Source organism: Lepisosteus platostomus, chromosome 2, assembly GCF_059453375.1.
Source record: "Lepisosteus platostomus isolate fLepPlt1 chromosome 2, fLepPlt1.hap1, whole genome shotgun sequence".
Lineage (NCBI taxonomy): Eukaryota > Metazoa > Chordata > Actinopteri > Semionotiformes > Lepisosteidae > Lepisosteus > Lepisosteus platostomus.
The window spans coordinates 72,329,798-72,350,484 of record NC_142612.1 but is presented as its reverse complement, the minus strand read 5'-3'; the positions used below and the strand labels follow the sequence as shown (position 1 = coordinate 72,350,484).

The window sequence follows — 20,687 nt, the reverse complement described above, 5'->3', positions numbered from 1 at the left end:
TGCTGCTTATACCGAACACCACAATAGCTCAGTGTGTGTACCCCCCCCAGCTGTGCATGAGGAAACTGAAAATAAAAGTCAAGAGTCTATTGTATTTTTTTAGCCTAAGTTTAGTATTATTACATAAAATTGAAATTGCCATCCCTCCTTGTCACAAGTATGAATTTAAGCTTTTTGCACAGGTACCGTGCTGGCTTTTTTTGTATCCACATATTATTTTACGTTTGCTGACACAAAATCCAATACCCATACTACAACACTTATTGGTGTATTGGTATATGAAGTGCCTATAATTGCAAATCAGGTTGCAAAGTAAGAAATGCCTGAAGTTATCTGCAGTGAGAAAATAGTGAATATTTTGCAAGGAACCTGTCGATTGTCGACGAAATGGAGTTTCCTATGGGGTTGATGACTTGGAAGATTACTTGCAAATCCAAATGGCGCTGCTTGTAAATGTTTTGTAAAAAAAACTGTTTCTAACAACAAGCAATTAAGTTGATACATTTTCAAAGCTAACTAATATTTCCATTAAAACTGACTTATGATTCAAAGTTAAATGTTCAAGTGCATTGCAATTTACTTCGGAAGAGGGCCTATTTAACTGGAAAAAGTGCTTTGGTCCGTATCTACTATGTTGTGACAGAGCACTGGAGAGTGAAAATACTGTGCGTCCGTTTTTTGGGTTTGCACACTTGCTTGCTCCATAAAATAGTTTGCCTGGTGTTGAAAATCAGGCTCCTTGACGTTTGGTGTGGATCTGTGTCCCAAAGTGGAAGCCAATGTGTTTTATACTAGTAAGTGGAGGTTTACTAAAACTGAACTTCTCGCTCCTTATTTGGGTGATTGTTAAAATTACAAATAGTTCAATACTTGTAATACATTCACGTGGGTTTACTTAAACTGTATTTCACATTATCCGGTGACTGTCACATTAAAAAGCACGAAGTTTAAAAAGTAAAAAAAAACAACAACAACTAAAACCACATTGTGAAGAATACATCAGCATCCACATACTTTCAAAACATATTTTAAACATGTAAACTTCCCATGCTCTCCATTAAAGATTCTGGATATGTAAATTTTGTATTCAGATTACACGCTTCCAAGATATAAGGTGACGAGCAAAGTACAAGATGGACAGGGAGGGATAGTATTCTTTATTCAGCAGCTACAATCTAAATTTAATCAAAGACCCGAAAGCGATCCCTAAGCATCGCACTGTGCTCAAGGTAAACGTGTTTAAATCAACTGTGTGATGATTTTTTAAAATACTGCGCGGCATCGCCATCTAGAGGAAATTCACTTTTATACGGAAAAAATGTTTTCTCGGGATTTACAGGAGCAATATTTTGAACGCTATACACAAAAATCAGACGCAAATACATAAAACGTAAACGTTGAGTCCTAATCTTGATATGCAACGAGGAGTTCATAACTTCGAGCTCTCCTCCTAGGAGTAATCAAATAGTCATCTTGCCGTTTTCTTTTTCATGAGAGTTGGTTTCCAATGCTGTTCGTTAGACTGTTGGTAAAGATGGGAGGTACTGGATTACCAGTCCACAGGAAAGCTCGTCGTATAAGGTATGTTACTCAAGGATGCTGTCAATGTCAATATCAGCGCTACTTTCAAGAAGCAGTCGGATAAGAAGCTTGGGTCAACGAGCTACTACAAACCGAAAAATATAGAAGGGCTCCCCCTTTCTTTTACAAACTTTTACCTTAACATTTGTGAAGACAGGAACATTTGCTCCTAAATACTAGATAAGGCTTGTTTAATATAACCCCAATGCTGTCATAAAAATAAGCCCCTGAAAATGTAAAATTTGCATTAAGAGCTGGTATATTCGTTTTCACTGAAGATGATAAATATAAAAGCAATTAATATAATAGACATCCTTGAAAATTGGACTCGTTGAGTCTGGTGTTCCTCAGGGTTCAATACTGGGCCCCTTACTTTTCAGCATTTACATGTTTCCACTTGGTCAGCTTTTCGATGGCCTCAACTATTATTTCTATACTGATGATACTCAAATATACATCCATACCAAACCTGACACTGTTGTGGCTCTCTCTATTCCATCTCCGACAAACTTGGATTACTCAAAATTTCCTTCATCTTAACTGTGACAAGACTGAAGTCATGCTTATTGGCACCTCCCATCAACTTTGTAAAGCCAGTGCTGTAATGCTGTAACCTTGTCTGTGGATGGTAGTGTACCTGAGCTTTAGTCTAAATTGAAAAACCTTGGGGTGATATTTGATTCAGGCTTGACATTCAACTCAAATGTGCAGCATAGTCAAAACCTTTCACCTCAGAAACATTGCTAGACTACACCCTATGTCATCCACTAACTGTAGCTGAAAAGCTGATCAACACATTTGTCTTCTCCTGAATTGTCTACTGTAATGCTCTACTCGCAGGGGTTTCTAAATCCAAATTGAACAAACTCTAGTATGTCCAAAATTCAGCAGCCAGAATCCTGACCAGGTCTAGTGCAAGTGATCACATTACTCCTATCCTGGAGTCCTTGCACTGGCTTCCTGTCAAGTTTCGAGTCAACATCAAAAAACTCATGCTCACCTGTAAGGCTCTGCATGGCTTGGTACCTCAGTACCTGTCTGAGCTATTATCGCCCTATTCCCCACCTCGCAACCTTCACTCTTCTAATTCTGGTCTCCTAACTGTCCCCCAAGCCCGTCTACACTCTATGGGTGACAGGGCCTTCTCCTGTTATGCCCCAAAGCTCTGGAACTCTATCCCCAAGGATATCAGAGTCACCTTCTCTAAACTCCTTCAAATCCAAACTCAAAACTTTCTTCTTTAGAAGAACCTTTACTTAACTGGTTCTGTTCTTTACCCCTCTTCTCCTACTGTATTCAATACCACCATCTACTATCTCCTCTGTATATTCTCATCCTACTTATCGTGTGTATTTTTTTTATTGTTGTAATTCTATAAAGCGCTTTGAGAAGCCACCTTTAAAGGCACTATATAAAATAAAGTTTAATATTATTCAAAAGGAACAAAAATTAAAGACCATATGGAATTGCTGAAGAAGACAATATAGCCTGTCTTGGTATAATGTCTTCATTTATTCATGGAGACCAAATATTATACATATCCTTAATTTTAAGAACATGCTTTCTGTGTTCCAAAAGAATAACAGTCCAAACCGTCTCCTGTCAACTTACAAAAAAAACAGATGTAGTACTCCTCACGTGTGGGAAATTTGTTTCATACTAAAATATCATCCTTCAGGAGAAACTGATAATAAAACAGGCAGATCAGTTAAATTAGAACCACAGAAGATCTATACATTGTCACAGCCAAGTACAATCAAAGGGAAATTATGTATACTGTATATACATAGATATGGCATACAGAGATGTTTAAATAATAAGAAAACCGTGTGCCAGCCAGATCCATGCAAGCAAATGAGTAGGAACAAAGCAATACATGAGAATGAATTACAAAACATGATTGTAGTAATCTTACAACTCATTTAATAATACAGGGTTAATCTAACCATAGCTATCCAATAACAAAATCAAATACAATCTCATATGTGGTGTAGAGACTAAAGGGTACTGATTCACTTCCCAGTTAAACTGAATTTCTTTTTTTTTTCCCTACAAGGCTTTATCCCACATTGACTACTCATCCAAGAAATGGATACAAAAGTAATTTATAAACAAAGTGTAAATTTGAAGGCAAGAAAGAACACCAGTCCCAAAGGTAAATGGGCATCCCAGAACAACCTTTTTATTATCAGAAAACCTGACTTAAAAACCATTATTAGAAAGACATGACACTAGTTACACTGTCAATAACCCACACTTGTCAGCTGTTCATATGAAAACAAGCAAAATTCCCATGCTGCCCTGCTTTTAATACTGAACAAGCAAACACATCAGTGCCAGTGAAATAAACACAAGAGTTATGACAACACTTTTTGCTTTTAAAAACCTTTTTTGTTTTAGATTTGCTGAAGTCCCAATTTAAAAAAAAATATATAGCCAAACGTAATGAGGAAATCAGTGCTAGATCTTTTGAAAATATCTGCCCATAAAATATGTTTGCATTAAAGTTGATTTGAAATGCATCTTAATTCCTCAGGCAGCAAACATAAAAAAAAACATTTCTTAAACAGTAGCAAATCACTCTTAGAAAGTCACGAAAAGTGCTTCTGGCGGTCGCTGAACAGGTAGCCAAGAGAAAAAAAACAAGAAGCTGAATTATCTTACTGTAGTGCAGGTAAAGTGGTATCTCCCTTTCATATGGGAGAGCCCACAGGCATTAAAACCTACCATACAGAAAGCAGCAAGAACTCTATGCCATTTTCCCCATATTAGTCTACTTCCTTAGATGAACAATAACTATAATTATAATCTTGGCAACAGAAGAAACAACTGTTTGGTCGATATGCTTCATTTACAGTGTTCATAAATAGAGATGTGAGTGGCAGGATCGCGAAGCAGTGTCTTCTTTGATCAGCTGTGAAGCAACTACTCATGTCTTTTATTCACTTAAGTGAAGCTTATGTTCACCTAAGAGCCAGAGCAAATGTGTTCTTTTTCTTCTAGGAATCTTGTGGATCAGCTGCAAAGAAAAGGAGGGGGATAGTTACTTTTACTATGAAAATATAGACGTATATCCAACAAAGCATAATGATTTCATCTTCATTAAAAGGAGTACTAAAACAGTGTATATAAATTCAATCATAGTAAAATGATGTCAAGGGTTGTCCGGGGTAGTAAAGCATGGAAAAAAATACTACAGTGTCAAATTCCTTAAATAATGCTGTGTGCAGTTCTATCCCTGAGTCACCATGAACTTTAAAACGAACGCACATTAATTGAATCAACATTTGATCTAGAGCCAGATTCAGGAAGCTCGCACCTCACACTTTAGAGACAACAGTGATTAGAGCCAAACAGATCATCACTGCAGGATAGACCTGCTGTTAAAAAGCAATATTCATAGGTCTTATCAAAACAAATTAAACTCCAGGTAAAATAAATCTGTATGTGCTTTCAAAAATAAGTGCTTTTGGGTATTTTCCATGCTGACTGATGTTCTATCGGATGGGTGTTAGATTACTATTACACACAATGCCTGTATAAAGGATTTCAAATTTTTAATCTACAAGTCTCATAAAAGAGTAACTTACCATGTTCTGGAGGGTCTACATTGATGTCTTCTGTCTCTGTATCTTCCTTCATCTCTTCATCTTCATCCTCCTCTTCGTCAAGTTCATTTGCTATCAGTTGTCTGGCCAATTTAATGTTCAAGCCTTCATTGTAATGCATCTTCCTCATCATTTCAAACTGCTCCCTTTTTGCTGAATAAAAAAAAACGCAAGATCTGTTAAAATCTGTGAGGAACCCATGTTGTGGTTTATACATATAAACAAGACATTTTTTCAACAAGATACCATTACAGTGAAGAGTACAAAATAAATGCAAGCAAGGAACATAAAAAACTATATATAAAGAAGCTGACTGTACAGTTTTTTGGGACATTAGGCTCAAGGACCTAGTTTTAAGTCGAAGAAAATGTGACATGTATGCAGTTTTTAAATCTCACCTCTCCTCTCTGTCAGTGCATAAAGTTCCTGTTTTGTAAGCTGTCGAAATGCTTCAGTAACCTTATGTCATCGATCGAGCTTGATTAATTCATTTATTCCTCGTATAATGTAGACGGATAGACAGTTGTGTAATTAAGTGGTATTTAAAAGTAAAAAGGTCATGGAAGACCACATACAGTATTACTTTATGGTCAAATTAATAAATATAGCCTCATTCCACAAACATTGGATTTTCCTTCACAGTATAATTAGATTCTAATCAAGTGGAAAAGAATGATGCAGGTTTTCCAGCACTAAATGACTCTTCAAATAGTCCGGAGGCAGTATGACGTATTATAAGATCCAAAAAACAATTATGCACATGCTTCCCAGAAACACTAACTTAATTTGCAGGGGATGTACTTGATAAACAATTACTATCAATCTATATAAGATACATATTGTACAGAATAGTGCAGAGTGATTTCAGATACACTGGCAAAGACAAAAACAACTATTTCAAATAATCTTCCACATTACAATTATTAAATTGAAGCAGCTAATGAAACAGCAATTTCTTTTAACATGCTACAGCAGTTTATTGTTTTTCTTCATATTACTTTCATGCACACTGTGAACAGCACATTTGTCACTGTCAAAAGTTCATATTTTTAATTTTCTCTTGCATCTTATTTAAATCTTATACATTTTCTGTATGGGACTAATCAGCAGAAAGCACTGATGCCACAATTCCAATGCTCTGTACCTCTACAATAAATTCAAGAGAAGTAAATAGGACAGAGAAACGACAACAGCACAATACTTTTGTAAAAATAAAAAATATGAGGCATAATTTCTACAGTGGATCATTCAGGAAACCAAACAAAAATAGAAATGATTTATCACAAGAAATGGAAACATACCCTATATTATTCTACAGTTTGATGGACAAAATACAAATACTTGAAGTGCAGGGCCCAAGCATGCAGCTGGGAAGAAGGAAAGACGTCTCTACACTAATCAACCACTGTAGGTGTACAGCTGGTGGCAATTAGCTCCAGCTTCAAAAGTGACCATGGCCAAGGCAACAAGGAGATAAAGCCCACCCTGTTCTTCTGGGGTCAGCTCCTCTTCCTCTTCCTCGCTGCTCTCTTCCTCCTCATCCCTTTGGAAAATCTTGGGCTCGTCTCCCTCTGCTGCTGCCAGCCTGCGAGAAGCCAGCAATAGGCGCGGTGGTCATTATGCATGGCTGCACTGATTAAAAAGCGCTCAAAAACAAAAGCAGGTCAGATATTTCTGGATAAGCTTCGCTCACTTGGTTTTCCTTCATGTGCAATTTAATGTTAGAATCAGCTGAGGTAGAACATTCTTTTTCCGTCCATAATTGTCTTAGAAGAACTGTTACTTAGTAATGAAACATGGGCCAGTTGTACTAAAAGGATTCAAGCAGAGGTCTGGAAGCCAGTTGTGCAAGAACTCCTCAATCTGAGCACAAATCCATTTTAAATTAAAATCCTGCTCTCAGGCAATGACCCTGCCTTTTCAGAAGGACAGAGATACATCTTAACATTTTTCCTTTGAAAGCAAAATGCCGTGTGAACTAAGGCACGCAACACCACATTACAGTTTGAAACTGGAGAAGATACATATGCTATAGTAAAATGGACACTCTAAACAATTACAAACTACAGGTAAGTTTAACATTGCCATGAGTCTAACTATAAAAACACACTCAGGATCACTATTGCTATGCTCACTTTCTAAAACATCCAATACCGATATTCAGTTTTGTGGAAAGATACATATGATGTCAGGAAATTGCTCACATCCACCTGTAACACATTTTTCTTGAAAACAAAAATCCTATATAAAAATCACATAATGCATTATTTTATTTAAAAATGGCTGGTGTAAATATATTCTATGATATATAACAATAGTTATAGTACTGACAAGCAAGTAAACCTTACTTACAGTTGACCTTACTACACCTTGTCCTACATGAAACAAAAAATGCTTTGCAAAAAAACATTGTAAAGTGAGTTAAACACACAAAGACACAAGGTGAGTGTATACTAAAAAAGTAAGTGTACCTGCAGACCTAAATTACTTTTTCCGAAAACTGTTTTCATCACATCAATGTTACAACTGATGGATGTTACAATCCACAGGGGATATTTCATAAAAGGGAAGAAAAATAGACTATAATAGAACAAAACAGACTGTTAAACATGGATGAAAGAATATTCAACAAAGGATGCCAGTCCAGAGGCACAGTCCAGAAGTCATAAATTGATATCTATTGCTATCACCTTCTAAGAGCTGAACAGCCTATCTGGAAGAGACACTTATAATTACTGGTTAAATTGGACATTAGGAGAAATATCTATAAAATCTAATAACAAAAACTGCACAGATACCAATAATATCCTAAAATACTAAAAAAACTAAATACCAAAATCCTCTAGGTGGGAATGTTTTGTAAATAAAAAATCCCAAAGATCTCTACTAAGTAAGCTCTACTAATGAATTACTTCTCCAGCACATCAGATGTGCTCTATTGTATTAGATGATTAATGTTCTGCCTTAATTCTATATTGTTTTCATAAATTAAATGTAGATGGGTAGAATAATGGTGCTTAACTTTTTTTATCACAATCTGATGAATAAAAAGAAACAGAAGGTTTTCTTGGCAAACATCTTTATATAAAGAATTATATCTATTTGTTAAGAGGTTAGCCGCCTCCTGATAAGCTTGGGATTGGTCAAAAGGCATTAAAAAGACAGAAAAGGCTTATTTTGCAAGAGGACACAACAACACAATGTTGGCAGGATCACATACATCTTCTTACTGAGACTATCAAAGGCAACGGCATAACAAACAGTCTTTGCAAACCTTCTAGGCCCTGCAGGAAGCTGTTTCACCTTAAAAGGCAGTCAGCTAGTGGAATGAAGACAAAGACACTGCGAGAGTGGATGGCCAGCTGCTATTCACCTCTCGGTGCTTCTGCAAGATAAAGTGTCGGCCAAGCTGAAGTGAACAGCAGCCCTGGCTGCCAGACAGGTCTACAGGCCTGGACCGCTCGAGCCTGGTGGGGTCAGCCAGCTCTGACTCCCGTTTTAGGGCTTGCTATTAATCAGAGCACTGCAGCGTGTCCAGCTGAAGCATTCTTCTAGGAACTGAATCCGATTGCTTTAGGTTTTAATTTACCGGTAATATACTGAATGAATTGCATTACCACACAGAAGAAATCATTTCCTCCGGATCCTAACCTTGTACCTCCATAACTGAAGCAAGACCAAATGGACATATGAACAAGATCAGCATACAGAAATTACTTCTACTTCCTTGTCACCTTCCAAGCCTGTTTTACTGAGCTATACATTTCTTTAATTTCTTTACTCTAAGAGCTACATAAAAAGCAGTTTCTTTACAGCCTTTTGACTACCCTAAAAAGTCCCACGACATTTCATTACTGGGTCATTCAGAACATACATAGCAAAAAATACTTTTTCACTTGCTCCCTTTTACCGATTTTATAGCGCACTGAAATTCCATTATCAATTCAAAATTTTCACTGGGATTACATAGTGTAGACTTGCCTAAAAACATGATATATAGGCACAATTTAAATACAGACTTTATGTTACCTGGCTGTTACTCTCAGCTTGCAGGCTGTTGTCAATATGCATGCAATGTTTTTTTTAATACCTTCTGGCCTGGATTTGAACAATTCATCTGGCCTACGTCTTTACAACAGGACCACTACTTAAAGAAGATACCGTTTCTCATAACAAAACTTGGTTATCTACAACTTTAGGGAAAATGTAGCAGAGCCGTGGTCAAAACCAGAACAGAAACACCACATCATTGGAGTTAAAATCAGTTGCACATACTGTATAAGGTATTAGGTGCTTCTTAAAAACAAAAAATTAAAATCTCTTTAAAGTGATGTACAGAAACCTAGACCACTGATGTTGAGCACAAAACAAAGGTCTGACAGTAAATAATTTTCACAAATATTTACGTTGCACTATAACAATATTGATATTATTTCAGCACCACAAATTATAGTGAAAAAAAAAGACATTGCCACCAGGAACCAAGAAAATGAACCTTAAACGCAGTTGAATGTATGAATGTACAACAGAACCACCATCAGTACCATTTATTAACTAGGTTGTTAAGCAAGCAAAATTCTGTGCATCCATGTAAAAGAAAAAAATCCACTGTAGCTACAAATACACGCAGTTAAGTATTTGAAAGTGTAGGCAAGGCATTAGTGTGCAAGGCATTTACTTATCGCTGCATGATCAACAAGGACCATCTGGCCTGTCTCACCAAAGGGCTTTCAGTCATGTTGCAGAACATAAATGAATGAGCACGTCATCATGCCAACGGTTGAAAATTCTTACACGCAATGCTTACTTCATAGCCAAGGTGTCTGCAGTAAGGCCTGTATTCGATTCTGAATCACTCAGAGCTCCTTCATCATCCTCATCTCCTACCATCCTGGAAGATGGGAATTATAGGGAACACAGTCAGAAATTATTCACATAAAAATGCCACTAAGCCTGCAGTATCAGCAGAGTAACTTTTTCAAATTTTCTAACACACAGTTAGTCCTTTACAGAATGGCTTAAGCACAAGTAAAAATTATAAAGGAATTATAAGCTAACCTTGTGCTCTGCATGCTCCAATGAACATATTAAATCCAATTACTCCGGTGAGGAGAGTCTTTATTTGACATAATTGCCATGTTCCCCGAATCAATGTTAGGTCATTCTTTTTTTGTTTTACTTTTCAAATTGATTGTGCTAACTCCTTTGGCAACCTGCGAGTACTCGCTCCTGAAAATCCAGAAATATTTAATATTTTATTGCTTCAAAGCAGACATTTCTGGAAGCTGCTTCTCTCCACCTACCTGTGGTATGGTGTGCTGGGCTCATCAATTTTGATTAATCCATAATCTTTATCTGCAGGGTGGTAGGTAGCCAAGATGTTCATTTCATCCCATTTCTGTGACTTCTTTCTGAACAACAAATGGATTAAAGGGTACGATTAAGGTGTTGTTTCAGTGAGGGGGGGACAGATGTCCCATGTAGAACACATCAGATAATTCATCCAATAATGAATCATTTCATATTCATTTATTCAAGCAAGAGACTAATTACCAATTTCAAAAGAATGGGATGTATACTGGAAAACAAAATTAAGGATAATTTATTCTTGATAACTTATATAGCTAAAACAGCTACACATCCATTAATTAAAAACATTTAATTGAAGCAGGTATTATATCGTTTAACACATTCTGTACAGAAAACTACACACTGAGCATTCACACGCCTGTAAGATCTTTCATTTGTATAACATGAGCAAATAAGACAAGAAACAAAACTTCACAGAATCCACAGCTTTTACATAATTCCTACTTTAATCTACCCAAATGAGAGAAGAGAGTCAATGACAAAAATCTTTGTTCGGAGTTGACAAGTGTAGCCAGTTCGCTCCCTGTTTTTACACATTTACACAAGGCACAGCATTCTTACTGTACTTATAGACGAGACTGAGGAGGGACCCAATCCAAGTGTTCAACATTCAGTGACAATGTTTGCCCTATAAACTTCTTCAGAATCAGCAGCAAAACAGAAGAAATAGAAACAACACAGAAATGCATTTAAAACTGAGAACTGACAACATTTTTACAGAAAGGGTTGTGGGAGTCTGAAAGAAACAACCCAGCCATGTTGGTAAAGCTGATATACTGGCTTCCTTCAAAGGGCTGGATGGGATTCTAGAATCTCATTTATCTATGGACGACAAAATGGTCAAAATGAGCCAAACACCCTCCACGTTTTTTAACTTATAATTTTACATATTTAGGAATATATATATTCTAAAATTAACCTCAATATGATCTTATGTATAGTCAAGTGATCTGTATCAGTAAGGAATCAGACCATTATAGTTTATCAACATGGTTAAGACACAAATTGCCATCTATTGCTTTTTGTATTTCCAGACATTAAATCTTACTTAGAATTATCACCCCAAGACACTAGAAAAAAATATGAACATATGTTTGGAATATTTTGTTCATTCCAGCTCTCACACTTGCTCACCAACTCAAACTTCCTTCAGAAAACAAAAGGGTTTAATTCAGATCACGGCATCTTGTTTTCAGTTCCAGCCGCTTACCCTCATCTTTAAGAATCAATAAAAAAAAATCATCATTGAATAAACTGTTTAAAATAACTGAATCTCAAAGAGCAGTTTTCTTAATGATATCATTATCATAAAAGAAAATCATTTTAAACTTATGAAGTCAGCTAGGGCAGATAATGCTAAACCTCTAACAATAACAGCATTTAAGGATTCAATTATCACTGCAAGTGTCACTCCTAACAATAAGGAGCATTAATATGGATGCTTAAATTGTGGCAATTCCCAAGCCAGGCAATTTTCACATATACATCCCCTGGGAAAGAAATGAATGGGTTTCTGGGAATAAGTGACAGTGAGTCAGGAAACATCACTTGGGAAAGGTGTGCACAGTTAATAGATTAATACTTCTGAGAGCGATGAACTCTCATTGTCCCACCTACAGTACAATGCAGGTCTGCTCTCAATACATGCGGCTGTACTTTTAGAATTTGGAACACATATGCAGAATTAAGTAATGCAGGGCGCCATCACTAATAAACTGGTATATTAAGTACAAACCAAAAAACACATCTCTACATAATGCTTGCAACTACAAATGATTTCTTTATATTATACAAATTTAATTACCTTTCCCCTAAGGCTGTAGCAGTCTCTTGTACTATTTGTGAACTGCTACATCAGCTACAGTATATATACACTTAAGACATTAAAGGAAAATTAACAATATAAAAAAGGTATATAAAACACATCAAGTCTAATACAGTAGCCCTGCACAACTCATTAAGGAATGTAAAGCATTGCACTACCTTCAAATTAGAAATTGTAAGCTGGTGTTCTACAGTACAATAAAGCACACAACAGTTTTAGACAGGTGCTTTGGATCTGGAAAAGAAGTATCATTCCGAACTACAGCATATGAATATTAACTCCTAAATATTTAAAAAAGAACAATCACATTGACTGGGTCCTCACTCGATAGGTGCTCGAGTTATGAACAACACATAAGACAAGAAGAAGTTATGACAAACCATAAATATAAAAAAAGAACATTCAAGTTTTATTTTCAGAGGTAGCAGTCTCACTGTAGAAAGCAACGTGCAGTGCAAACACAACCTAACCACCAATCCGTCATTCACAAAGACGTGTCAACTTGTACACCGGATGAGATAAGGTTTCTGTGCTCTGTGCACAGTTAAAAGTAATTCAAATCAATGAATAATAAATAAAGTCTTGATAGCTTTAGCATTGAGGATATTGAAAAGCACGGCCCATGCAATGAAACAGTAGACTTAAGGATTGGGGAAAGAAAATAGTACATTGTACTGTACTGTCTTTTCATTTGCTAATTTCAGCCCAATATCACTCACCATCACTTGTCATGCATCCAAACCCAGTTTCAGAGCAGAATGTGAAGATGATGCAAGGAGACTGACTTTGTTCATTAGATACAGGCCTTACAAATTCAAGGGGCTATTTTTCTTCCTGGGAAAATCAATCCATTTTCCTCCACAGGAAAAAACGATTGTTTGAGTTCAGGTGCACAGGATTTCTATACTGTACATCCCGAGGTTTGAGAAATTGGTCTGTCAGGAAATCCCATGAACAGCTCATAAAAAAGCCCATACATTCAATGGCGAGAATATACTACACAGCAGTGCAACAGACATACTGAAGGAAAAATTCACTTTAATTGAAAAAACCTTCCAGTAGTACTTCTTAACAGGATTATAATTTTTTTCTACATCCTTGATGAAAATTAAATACCTCAGATGAAACATTTTAGAACCAATACAATGTAACAAAAAATAATTTAATCCTTACAAGGTCTTATCTGGAAAATGTCTATTGAAAGAAAAGTCTAAGGAATGTTTTATACAGTTTTAACAAATTTAACTATATACAAAAAACTCAAATGCAACACAGTACCCAGATATGGATTAATAATCCAAACTTTAAGTATTAGAATAAAGAGCTATATAGTATATGCGTGAAATTAAATTATTTTCCATTTTACCACCATTTATTTTCTGTAATTTTCATGCTCTTAAAAGCAAGCCTGGATAAAAGGAGGTTTCAGATTACAAAGCAGGCCCATTTCAGAAACAATTAGCATTGAAATTCCCTGAAGATTCAGAGTGCCCTGTCCTCCACAGCTGTTTCATCCGCCTTCTGCACACACACTGAGCACTACAGTTACCAAGTCAAACCTAGATTTCCTGAAGAAAACTTGGAACCAAGCATCCGAGAAAATGTTAACATCAAAATGGTTGTCTTGAGGCATTTTAAAAATAATAAACAGGTGTACTTTTTGAATATGCCTGTGAACTGAGCAAATGTTAGTGCACACTTGGACAGGAGGGCACATGGGGTGAAGGCAGGTTATTTTACAAGTGGGGTGAAATGAACCAGATACTCTCAAGGTCGTCTGGTGCTTTTCATCACCTACAGAAGGTTCTCCAAAGATACCACCTGAATACAAAGCATGGGATTATCAGACATGAGCCTGCATTAGAGGGAGACTCTGGGAAGAAATATTACAGCTGTTAAATATCCTTGCAATAAAAGTCTAGCATCAGCAGGATATACAGCATAATTCCTTGCATTTACAGTTGCTGTACAAAGTACTGACCCCTCTTGGACTTCTACGACATTTTTGCAGTGTTACAACCTCAAACCGCAACACATTTGACCATTTTTGTTTGTACGATTTACCAAAACATACTTAATATATTGATAGGATGGAATCATTTTAAACGCAGAAGAAAAGTTTATGAAAAATAGAAAACTAAAAAAATCCAGCTTGGACAGGTTTTCTCCCCCTCACCCCCCCCAGGTCTTGGGCATTGAGAAATCAGTTCCTCCTCATTTGGCAAGAATTACAGACTCAAGACTTTTGCGTTGTGTTGTAACCAGCTTTACACATCTGGTGGGTTTAATGTCTGACCACACTTCCTTGCAAAACTGCTCCAGCTGTTGCAGGGTAACGGAGGGGTGGTGCCATAATGAAATCTTCAGGTCCTACCACAGATTTTCTATGGGATTTAAGCCTGGACTTCCACCTTTTCTTTTCAAGTCACTGCCTTTGTGTTTGGAGCCATTGTGCTGTTTAAGTATGAATCTCCTGCAGACAGTTCCAGGTTTTACTTCAGGATCTCGCAGCCAGCAGAGGAATCGTACTCTGTTGGGCCCCTGACCAAGGCCCTTAACCCAAACTGCTCCAGGGGTGCTGTACAATGGCTGACCCTGCGCTCTGACCCCAAGCTTCTCTCCCTGTCTGTGTGTCTCATGGAGAGCAAGCTGGGGTATGCGAAAAGATGAATTCCTAATGCAAGAAATTGTGTATGGCTAATAAAGTGATGTTATCTTATCTAATACTTTGCTCCAATCATTCTGCCCTTCATTTTGACAAGCCTAGCAGACCCTGCCGATGAAAAGCAACCTCACAACATCATGCTGCCACCCCCATGCTTCAATGTGAGGATGGTGTTTTACGTGTGACGAGTGGTGCTCTCCTTTCACCAGACACAACACTTGGCATTAGGGCCAAAAACTCAATTACTGTCTCATCAGACCACAGAATGTTTTCCACATTGTCTCAAGAGGCTCCTACAGGTCTTCTTGCATATTCAAGATGGGACTTCATGTCAGCCTTTTTCATATATGGCTTCCTCTACTCACTCTACCATACAGCCCAGATCTGTGGAGCACCTGAGCTATTGCTGACTCACTCACTGTTTCTTCCATCTCAACTATGAGACATTTTAGGCTTTGGAGCGTTATTTTCACCACTGCTTCGCTGACCATGGTCTTTCTTGGCTGCCGAGGCCTGGTCATTGAAGATCCTAAGTAGTTTTACGTGCCCTCCACTTCGCGATACTTGATTTGCCTTTGAAATCTTTTTATATTGCTCTTCCGACTACAACTCCGTTTCATATTTGTTCCGGAAGCTCCTTTGTCTTCATATCGCTTTTTGTCCAATGGTGGGAACTCCCACAGACAGGTGTATTTAACCTTACAAAGATAGGCGTGTTCAATCTGGATGGTTAACCACTTTAATTACACACAGGTGGATTCCAATCAACATTTGTACAAATTCTGAAGGCAACTGGGTGAGCCAATTAAGGAGAGTTAATGCTAAGGGGCTGAATACTATTCCCAATTAAGATTTTAACTGTTTTTTAACTTTTAACCAATTTATTTTCTTGCTCCAAACTTTAAAACGGATGGATATTGCAGAGGACATTGCACAGCTCAAAAGGTGGAAAAAAGAATATCAAGTCTTCCAGATGTGACACGACAAAATACACAGGAATCAATATTTTCTACACTTTCACTTTCTACGCCCACTGTATATAGCGCTTTCCATACAGGAGGACTCACTTCATCCCACCACTGATGAGCTGCAGAGATAAGAAAGACAGTATCATCTTAAGGTTTTAAATAAATTTAAGACCAGAAAACAGTGACCTTGTGCATTTAACTAAGCGTATGCCTGAGAGTACACACCTTTAACTGATGCAGAGCATTAAACGATTTTATAAGCAATTTCTCACAGAAGTGTGCAAATCCCTCAGTATCTTAAGGATGTTTTGTAGGTGGGTAAAGGAACAAAAAAAAACGATTCAAGCACATGTTAAAGAGAGAAAAATTCTGGTCTGGAAACGTGCGCTTTTTAGTCAAGTTTATTCCTTAAAGAAAATGGATTCTAAACAAAAGCAAAGCGAGGGTTCTCTCAATGGGCAGGAGTAACACCAATCTACATTTTCTCTTCCAGGGCAGTGGGCTGAAGAGGCTCCGCAGCAAGAGGTCGATGCTGAAAGCAGTGCTGTTGTGAATCCAAGAGCTTCCATTTCTGCGGATCTGGCTCCTGGTGTTCCTGCGCAGGCTTCCACAGAGGCTATTTTTAGGCCAACAGAGAATCCTTGGTATAATACTGAAACTCGGAGTATAACATTCATTTATATTATCAGCTCAGAAAGGAGCTTATCTTATTTTGAAAGGACCAACCGTTTGATACGATCAGCAGATTTAGGTATAATAATATTTACACGAGGGGGGGGGTTGCTTACTACAGTGGATAAAATGCTAACAGTTATAACTGCACCGTGTGCCATGTTAAAAAGTCATAGTTCATACGAATATAAAAATGTCACCATCCCCTGATTAACTACTGAACCTGATACACTCGACAATAAAATAAATCAAGCGAGCCGCATCCTTACAAACCCATAAAGATGTTATTTCACTCTCTTGGAGGGGGGGGGGTTGAAAAAAACATGTCTAGAAAAATGCATATTTCTGAATGACGAAGAAAACTGGAACAGGGTGGGGTGCCAGAGAAAAGCACAAACAGCATGTGGATCTGAACGGCAGACACAGGCAGACTAGCTTCCGTCATTTTCAGTTAAAATTAGCTCCCGGTTTCTGAAACACAGCCACGGACGCGAGTCCCCAGCCGACTTCATGTTAAAAAGGGATGACAGAGAGTACAAGCCCAGCACAGTCTGCGACTCCGTGCGCTGTACTACTGTCGCCGCGACACAGAAGAATCCACAGAATGCAGAAATGGAAGACGATATTGAAGAGCTCTAGATTTGTAAAAGAAATAACTTGTTGTTTATGCCAGCTGGCACCCTTGGGGGATATTAACTTCCTGCAATTCTTTTCTCATTAGAAGCCGAACAATCCTTTACATTATGAGCAGCATAGTCTCAGACGTAGCCCAAGGCTGAAGGAATATCAACAGACTGGAGCTCAACCACGATGACGGGCTTCAGCAGTGTCTATATGCCCACCCCAGTCCCAAGACCTTCATTTTTACTGGAATCCTGGAGCGAGAACAACATGTGCTCAGTATCTGACCCATAATCCATAAACACTACATTCAGCCCAGTGCCCCCACCGGATACATCTTTAGAGCTCCCTAGCTCAGGGGGGTCCAGTCCTGGTGAAACTGGTTTCTCTGCTCGTCATTCCAGTCCAGCTCAGACCTTAACGGGACCGACTGATCGGTCTCTCCCAGTCCTCCAGGGGCTTCGACTTTATAAAGACACCTTGAAATGAATCATGCGCTTTCCTGCACACTCCACTCAAAGCCCTTCACAGGTCAAGGGCTTGACCACGACGGCTCCGGGAGGGTTGAAGGAGTTCACAGAGCAGCCATGGGCGAAGCTCTCTTCAGACACGAGGCCTGTGCTGTTGGACAGGCCACGGCGCCGCTTTAACATGTCGCCGCAGGCACTCGGGGGCCCGTCGTCACCTCCACCTGCAGCTCCGCTGGCCCAGAGGCGGCGGCGGCGGCTGCGAGAGGAAATCGTGTTTTTCTTCTGTCTCTCTCTGTGCCGGGCGTTCAAAGGCGGAGCAGGGAGGTCCTTGCAACACCGACACGGTGACAACGCTTCATCCCCGCAGCTCGGCGCGTACGCTGGACCGATGGCTGAGGACTCGGGGGGGATTTGAAAACACGCACATCTGTAGGCGCCGGCACACACTCAGCGTCAATCAGTGCGGTTAAAAATAAGATCCGCCAGTTTAGAGCAGGGTCTGCGCAAGGGTGTACTTTCCCTTCACTCGTTTCTTCACGATGTGGAGCACTGGAAGACCATCGGCACAAAACAAAAACACGTCGCATCTTAGGTCCGTGTCCAGCTAATATAATTCAGCGACAAACGGGTTTGTTCTCCATTGCGGAATGGGAATTGAATTAAATTAAGTGAATGGGAAAATGTTCGCAGGCTGTTGTTGTTGTTGTTGTTACCCCCCCTTATTAGCTAAGTCTCCATCGATTTGTTTTGGCGCTACCTGTGCCTGAATCGTAATTTAAAAGAGGAATACAAACCATTTCCAAGACACCAGAACTCAAAGCGGTGGCAGTGAACTGTCAGAGCGCAAAACAAACAACATTCATCGGAAACTTTTCGCCTTCGCAATCTCACGGCGGCTGGGGCGCGTTGTGTAGCAAATAAGATGTCCGCAAGGCGCATGAAAGAGATGGTCATTTCCCCTGAAGCTTGAGTTCAGAAACACCACCTTACTACTCAGGTGCAGAGCTACCGGAGTAACTGCCCGTCGCCGGTAATACAAAGCTTGACGTCGCCGGTAGTACAAAGCTTGACGCCTAAACACTCTGGTCTGTGGAGCAATCTGATCAGGATCTTACTCGTTACCGCCGGTTAATTAAAGTCCCGCAAAGAGGCAGAAGATCATTTTACCTTGCTACGACACAACTTTTTTTAACCCCAGGTTGAGCCTCAGCAGCCCGGTTAACAACTCAAATACGGAAGGCCACCTGCGGCGTGTATGTTTTTCCTTTTAATTCTCTCTCACACACACACAGAGAGAGAGAGACGTCTATACTCACTGCTGATCCTCGTCGAAAGGCGCCGGGGCCGCTCTCTCGGGGATCTCCACCACCGGCACCCCGCGGCCTGTCTGGGCGCCGGCCCCGCTGTGCTTGTTCTTCAGGATCCCTTTGATGGGCCGGGGCGCTGCCATGCCACTCGCTTGGCTCCGCGGGTCTTCGGCTCCGAGGTGTCCGGGTCGGGTCGGCTCGGCACTCTGTAATCAAACACACACACACACTCCCCCTTCGAAGCTGCAACACTGCCGCCCTCTGTGCCTCACTCACACAGGCGTACGCAGCCGCAGCGCGTACACATCCTGATTCCGCCGCTCGCTGAACAAGCCAGAAAAATGCCACTTGTGGGGCGGGGGGTGACGCCCCTTCCCCGTGCCATCGCGAGAGCCAGTGCGCGCGTCCCTCATTGCTATAGCAACACGACGCCGCCGGAAGGCTGCGAGCCCCTCCCGGCACCGCAAGCAGCCATCTTGGTTGTGGCACATCGGCGCCGGGTGGTGCATTTGCTGTCGGATGTCTCTTCTTCTAAATAGCAAAGCATAATCAATGTGACCTTTTGGTTTGCTAATTTCATTTAGTTAGGATGGTACTGGTTAACGTATCTTGATTGAAGTGATAATTTTTTTTTAAAAAAAACTTGCTAAACATCTTTTTCACAAGTCGATATAGTGAACTTTGACACACACCGTAACTATCTTAACTCTCAGTTTATTTAAATAAAAATAACACGTTTAATTTATGATATTATATTTTTATTGCAAAACACTGCCCGTTATAATACAACTCTATTATTAGTTCTTCTTTTTTCACAATAATCGGTTTTAAGGTCTGCCAACTTTTTTATCCCTATTTTTCACCTTTTATTATTTTCAAGTAATTTCTCTTCAATGATTTTTACTTGCCTGAAACTTTGTATTTGTACTGAAATGTTCTTTGTGATTAAAAAATATTTTAAAAATTAAAAGCGACAAAACGGGTAAAATGGTTGATGTATGAATACGAATGCAGAAACAATATCACTACCTTCTCTTACTGTATTTTTCAGTAACTGAGTAACCCGAATATAAATCGCTGTATTCTGGGACTAATACAATTCTGGGAATAATATAAAATCAGTGTTTTAGGGGGGGCGTCTAACAGATATTATAAAATAATAGTTTAGTGAGAAGCAAGTTGTTCTCCACATAATGTCAGCACTAGTAATTATTCTTTGTTCATGTTAATAAATGACCAAAATTGCAAGAACATTAATTTATTACATTTTCAGGAGAGCGACCGTTTCTGAAAATGAGTATAATTTATTTATATTTTTCCTGATTCAGACACTTGAAAGAGACTGTTTGATTGCTGGTTGAACATAATGACATGTGTCCTTGCATATACAGGGACTTGCTATAATTTTTAAAAAGTCCAAATCAAGTTCTTTGCTATCTGTGACCCCCCTAACGTTAGTACCACCTAAAGGTAATTGGATGATGCACTGGAATATAAAAAAAAAATTGGTTTTAGAAACTTTCAATCAGAGCATATTACAACAGATGCATTAGTTTGAGAATTGTTTCAGGAGAGAGGCAGCTTGTTTTGAAAAGCTCGC

General features: G+C 39.0%; 1 protein-coding gene and 1 long non-coding RNA gene across 2 annotated transcripts; both read right to left on the bottom strand.

The window, feature by feature from the left end:
- Positions 1 to 3,074: 3,074 nt before the first annotated feature.
- ppp1r2 (protein phosphatase 1, regulatory (inhibitor) subunit 2) lies at positions 3,075 to 19,430 on the bottom strand. Its single transcript, XM_088616918.1, has 6 exons — positions 19,097 to 19,430; positions 10,493 to 10,600; positions 9,997 to 10,080; positions 6,674 to 6,774; positions 5,172 to 5,342; positions 3,075 to 4,600 (listed from the first exon to the last, which is right to left on the bottom strand). The coding sequence occupies exons 1-6, from the start codon at positions 19,228 to 19,230 to the stop codon at positions 4,581 to 4,583; spliced, it is 618 nt and encodes a 205-aa protein (XP_088473044.1). The 5' UTR covers positions 19,231 to 19,430; the 3' UTR covers positions 3,075 to 4,580.
- Positions 15,775 to 18,808, bottom strand: LOC148677038 (uncharacterized). Its single transcript, XR_015929563.1, has 2 exons — positions 18,575 to 18,808; positions 15,775 to 16,633 (listed from the first exon to the last, which is right to left on the bottom strand). It is a non-coding gene; the product is annotated as an uncharacterized LOC148677038 (long non-coding RNA).
- Positions 19,431 to 20,687: the final 1,257 nt, after the last annotated feature.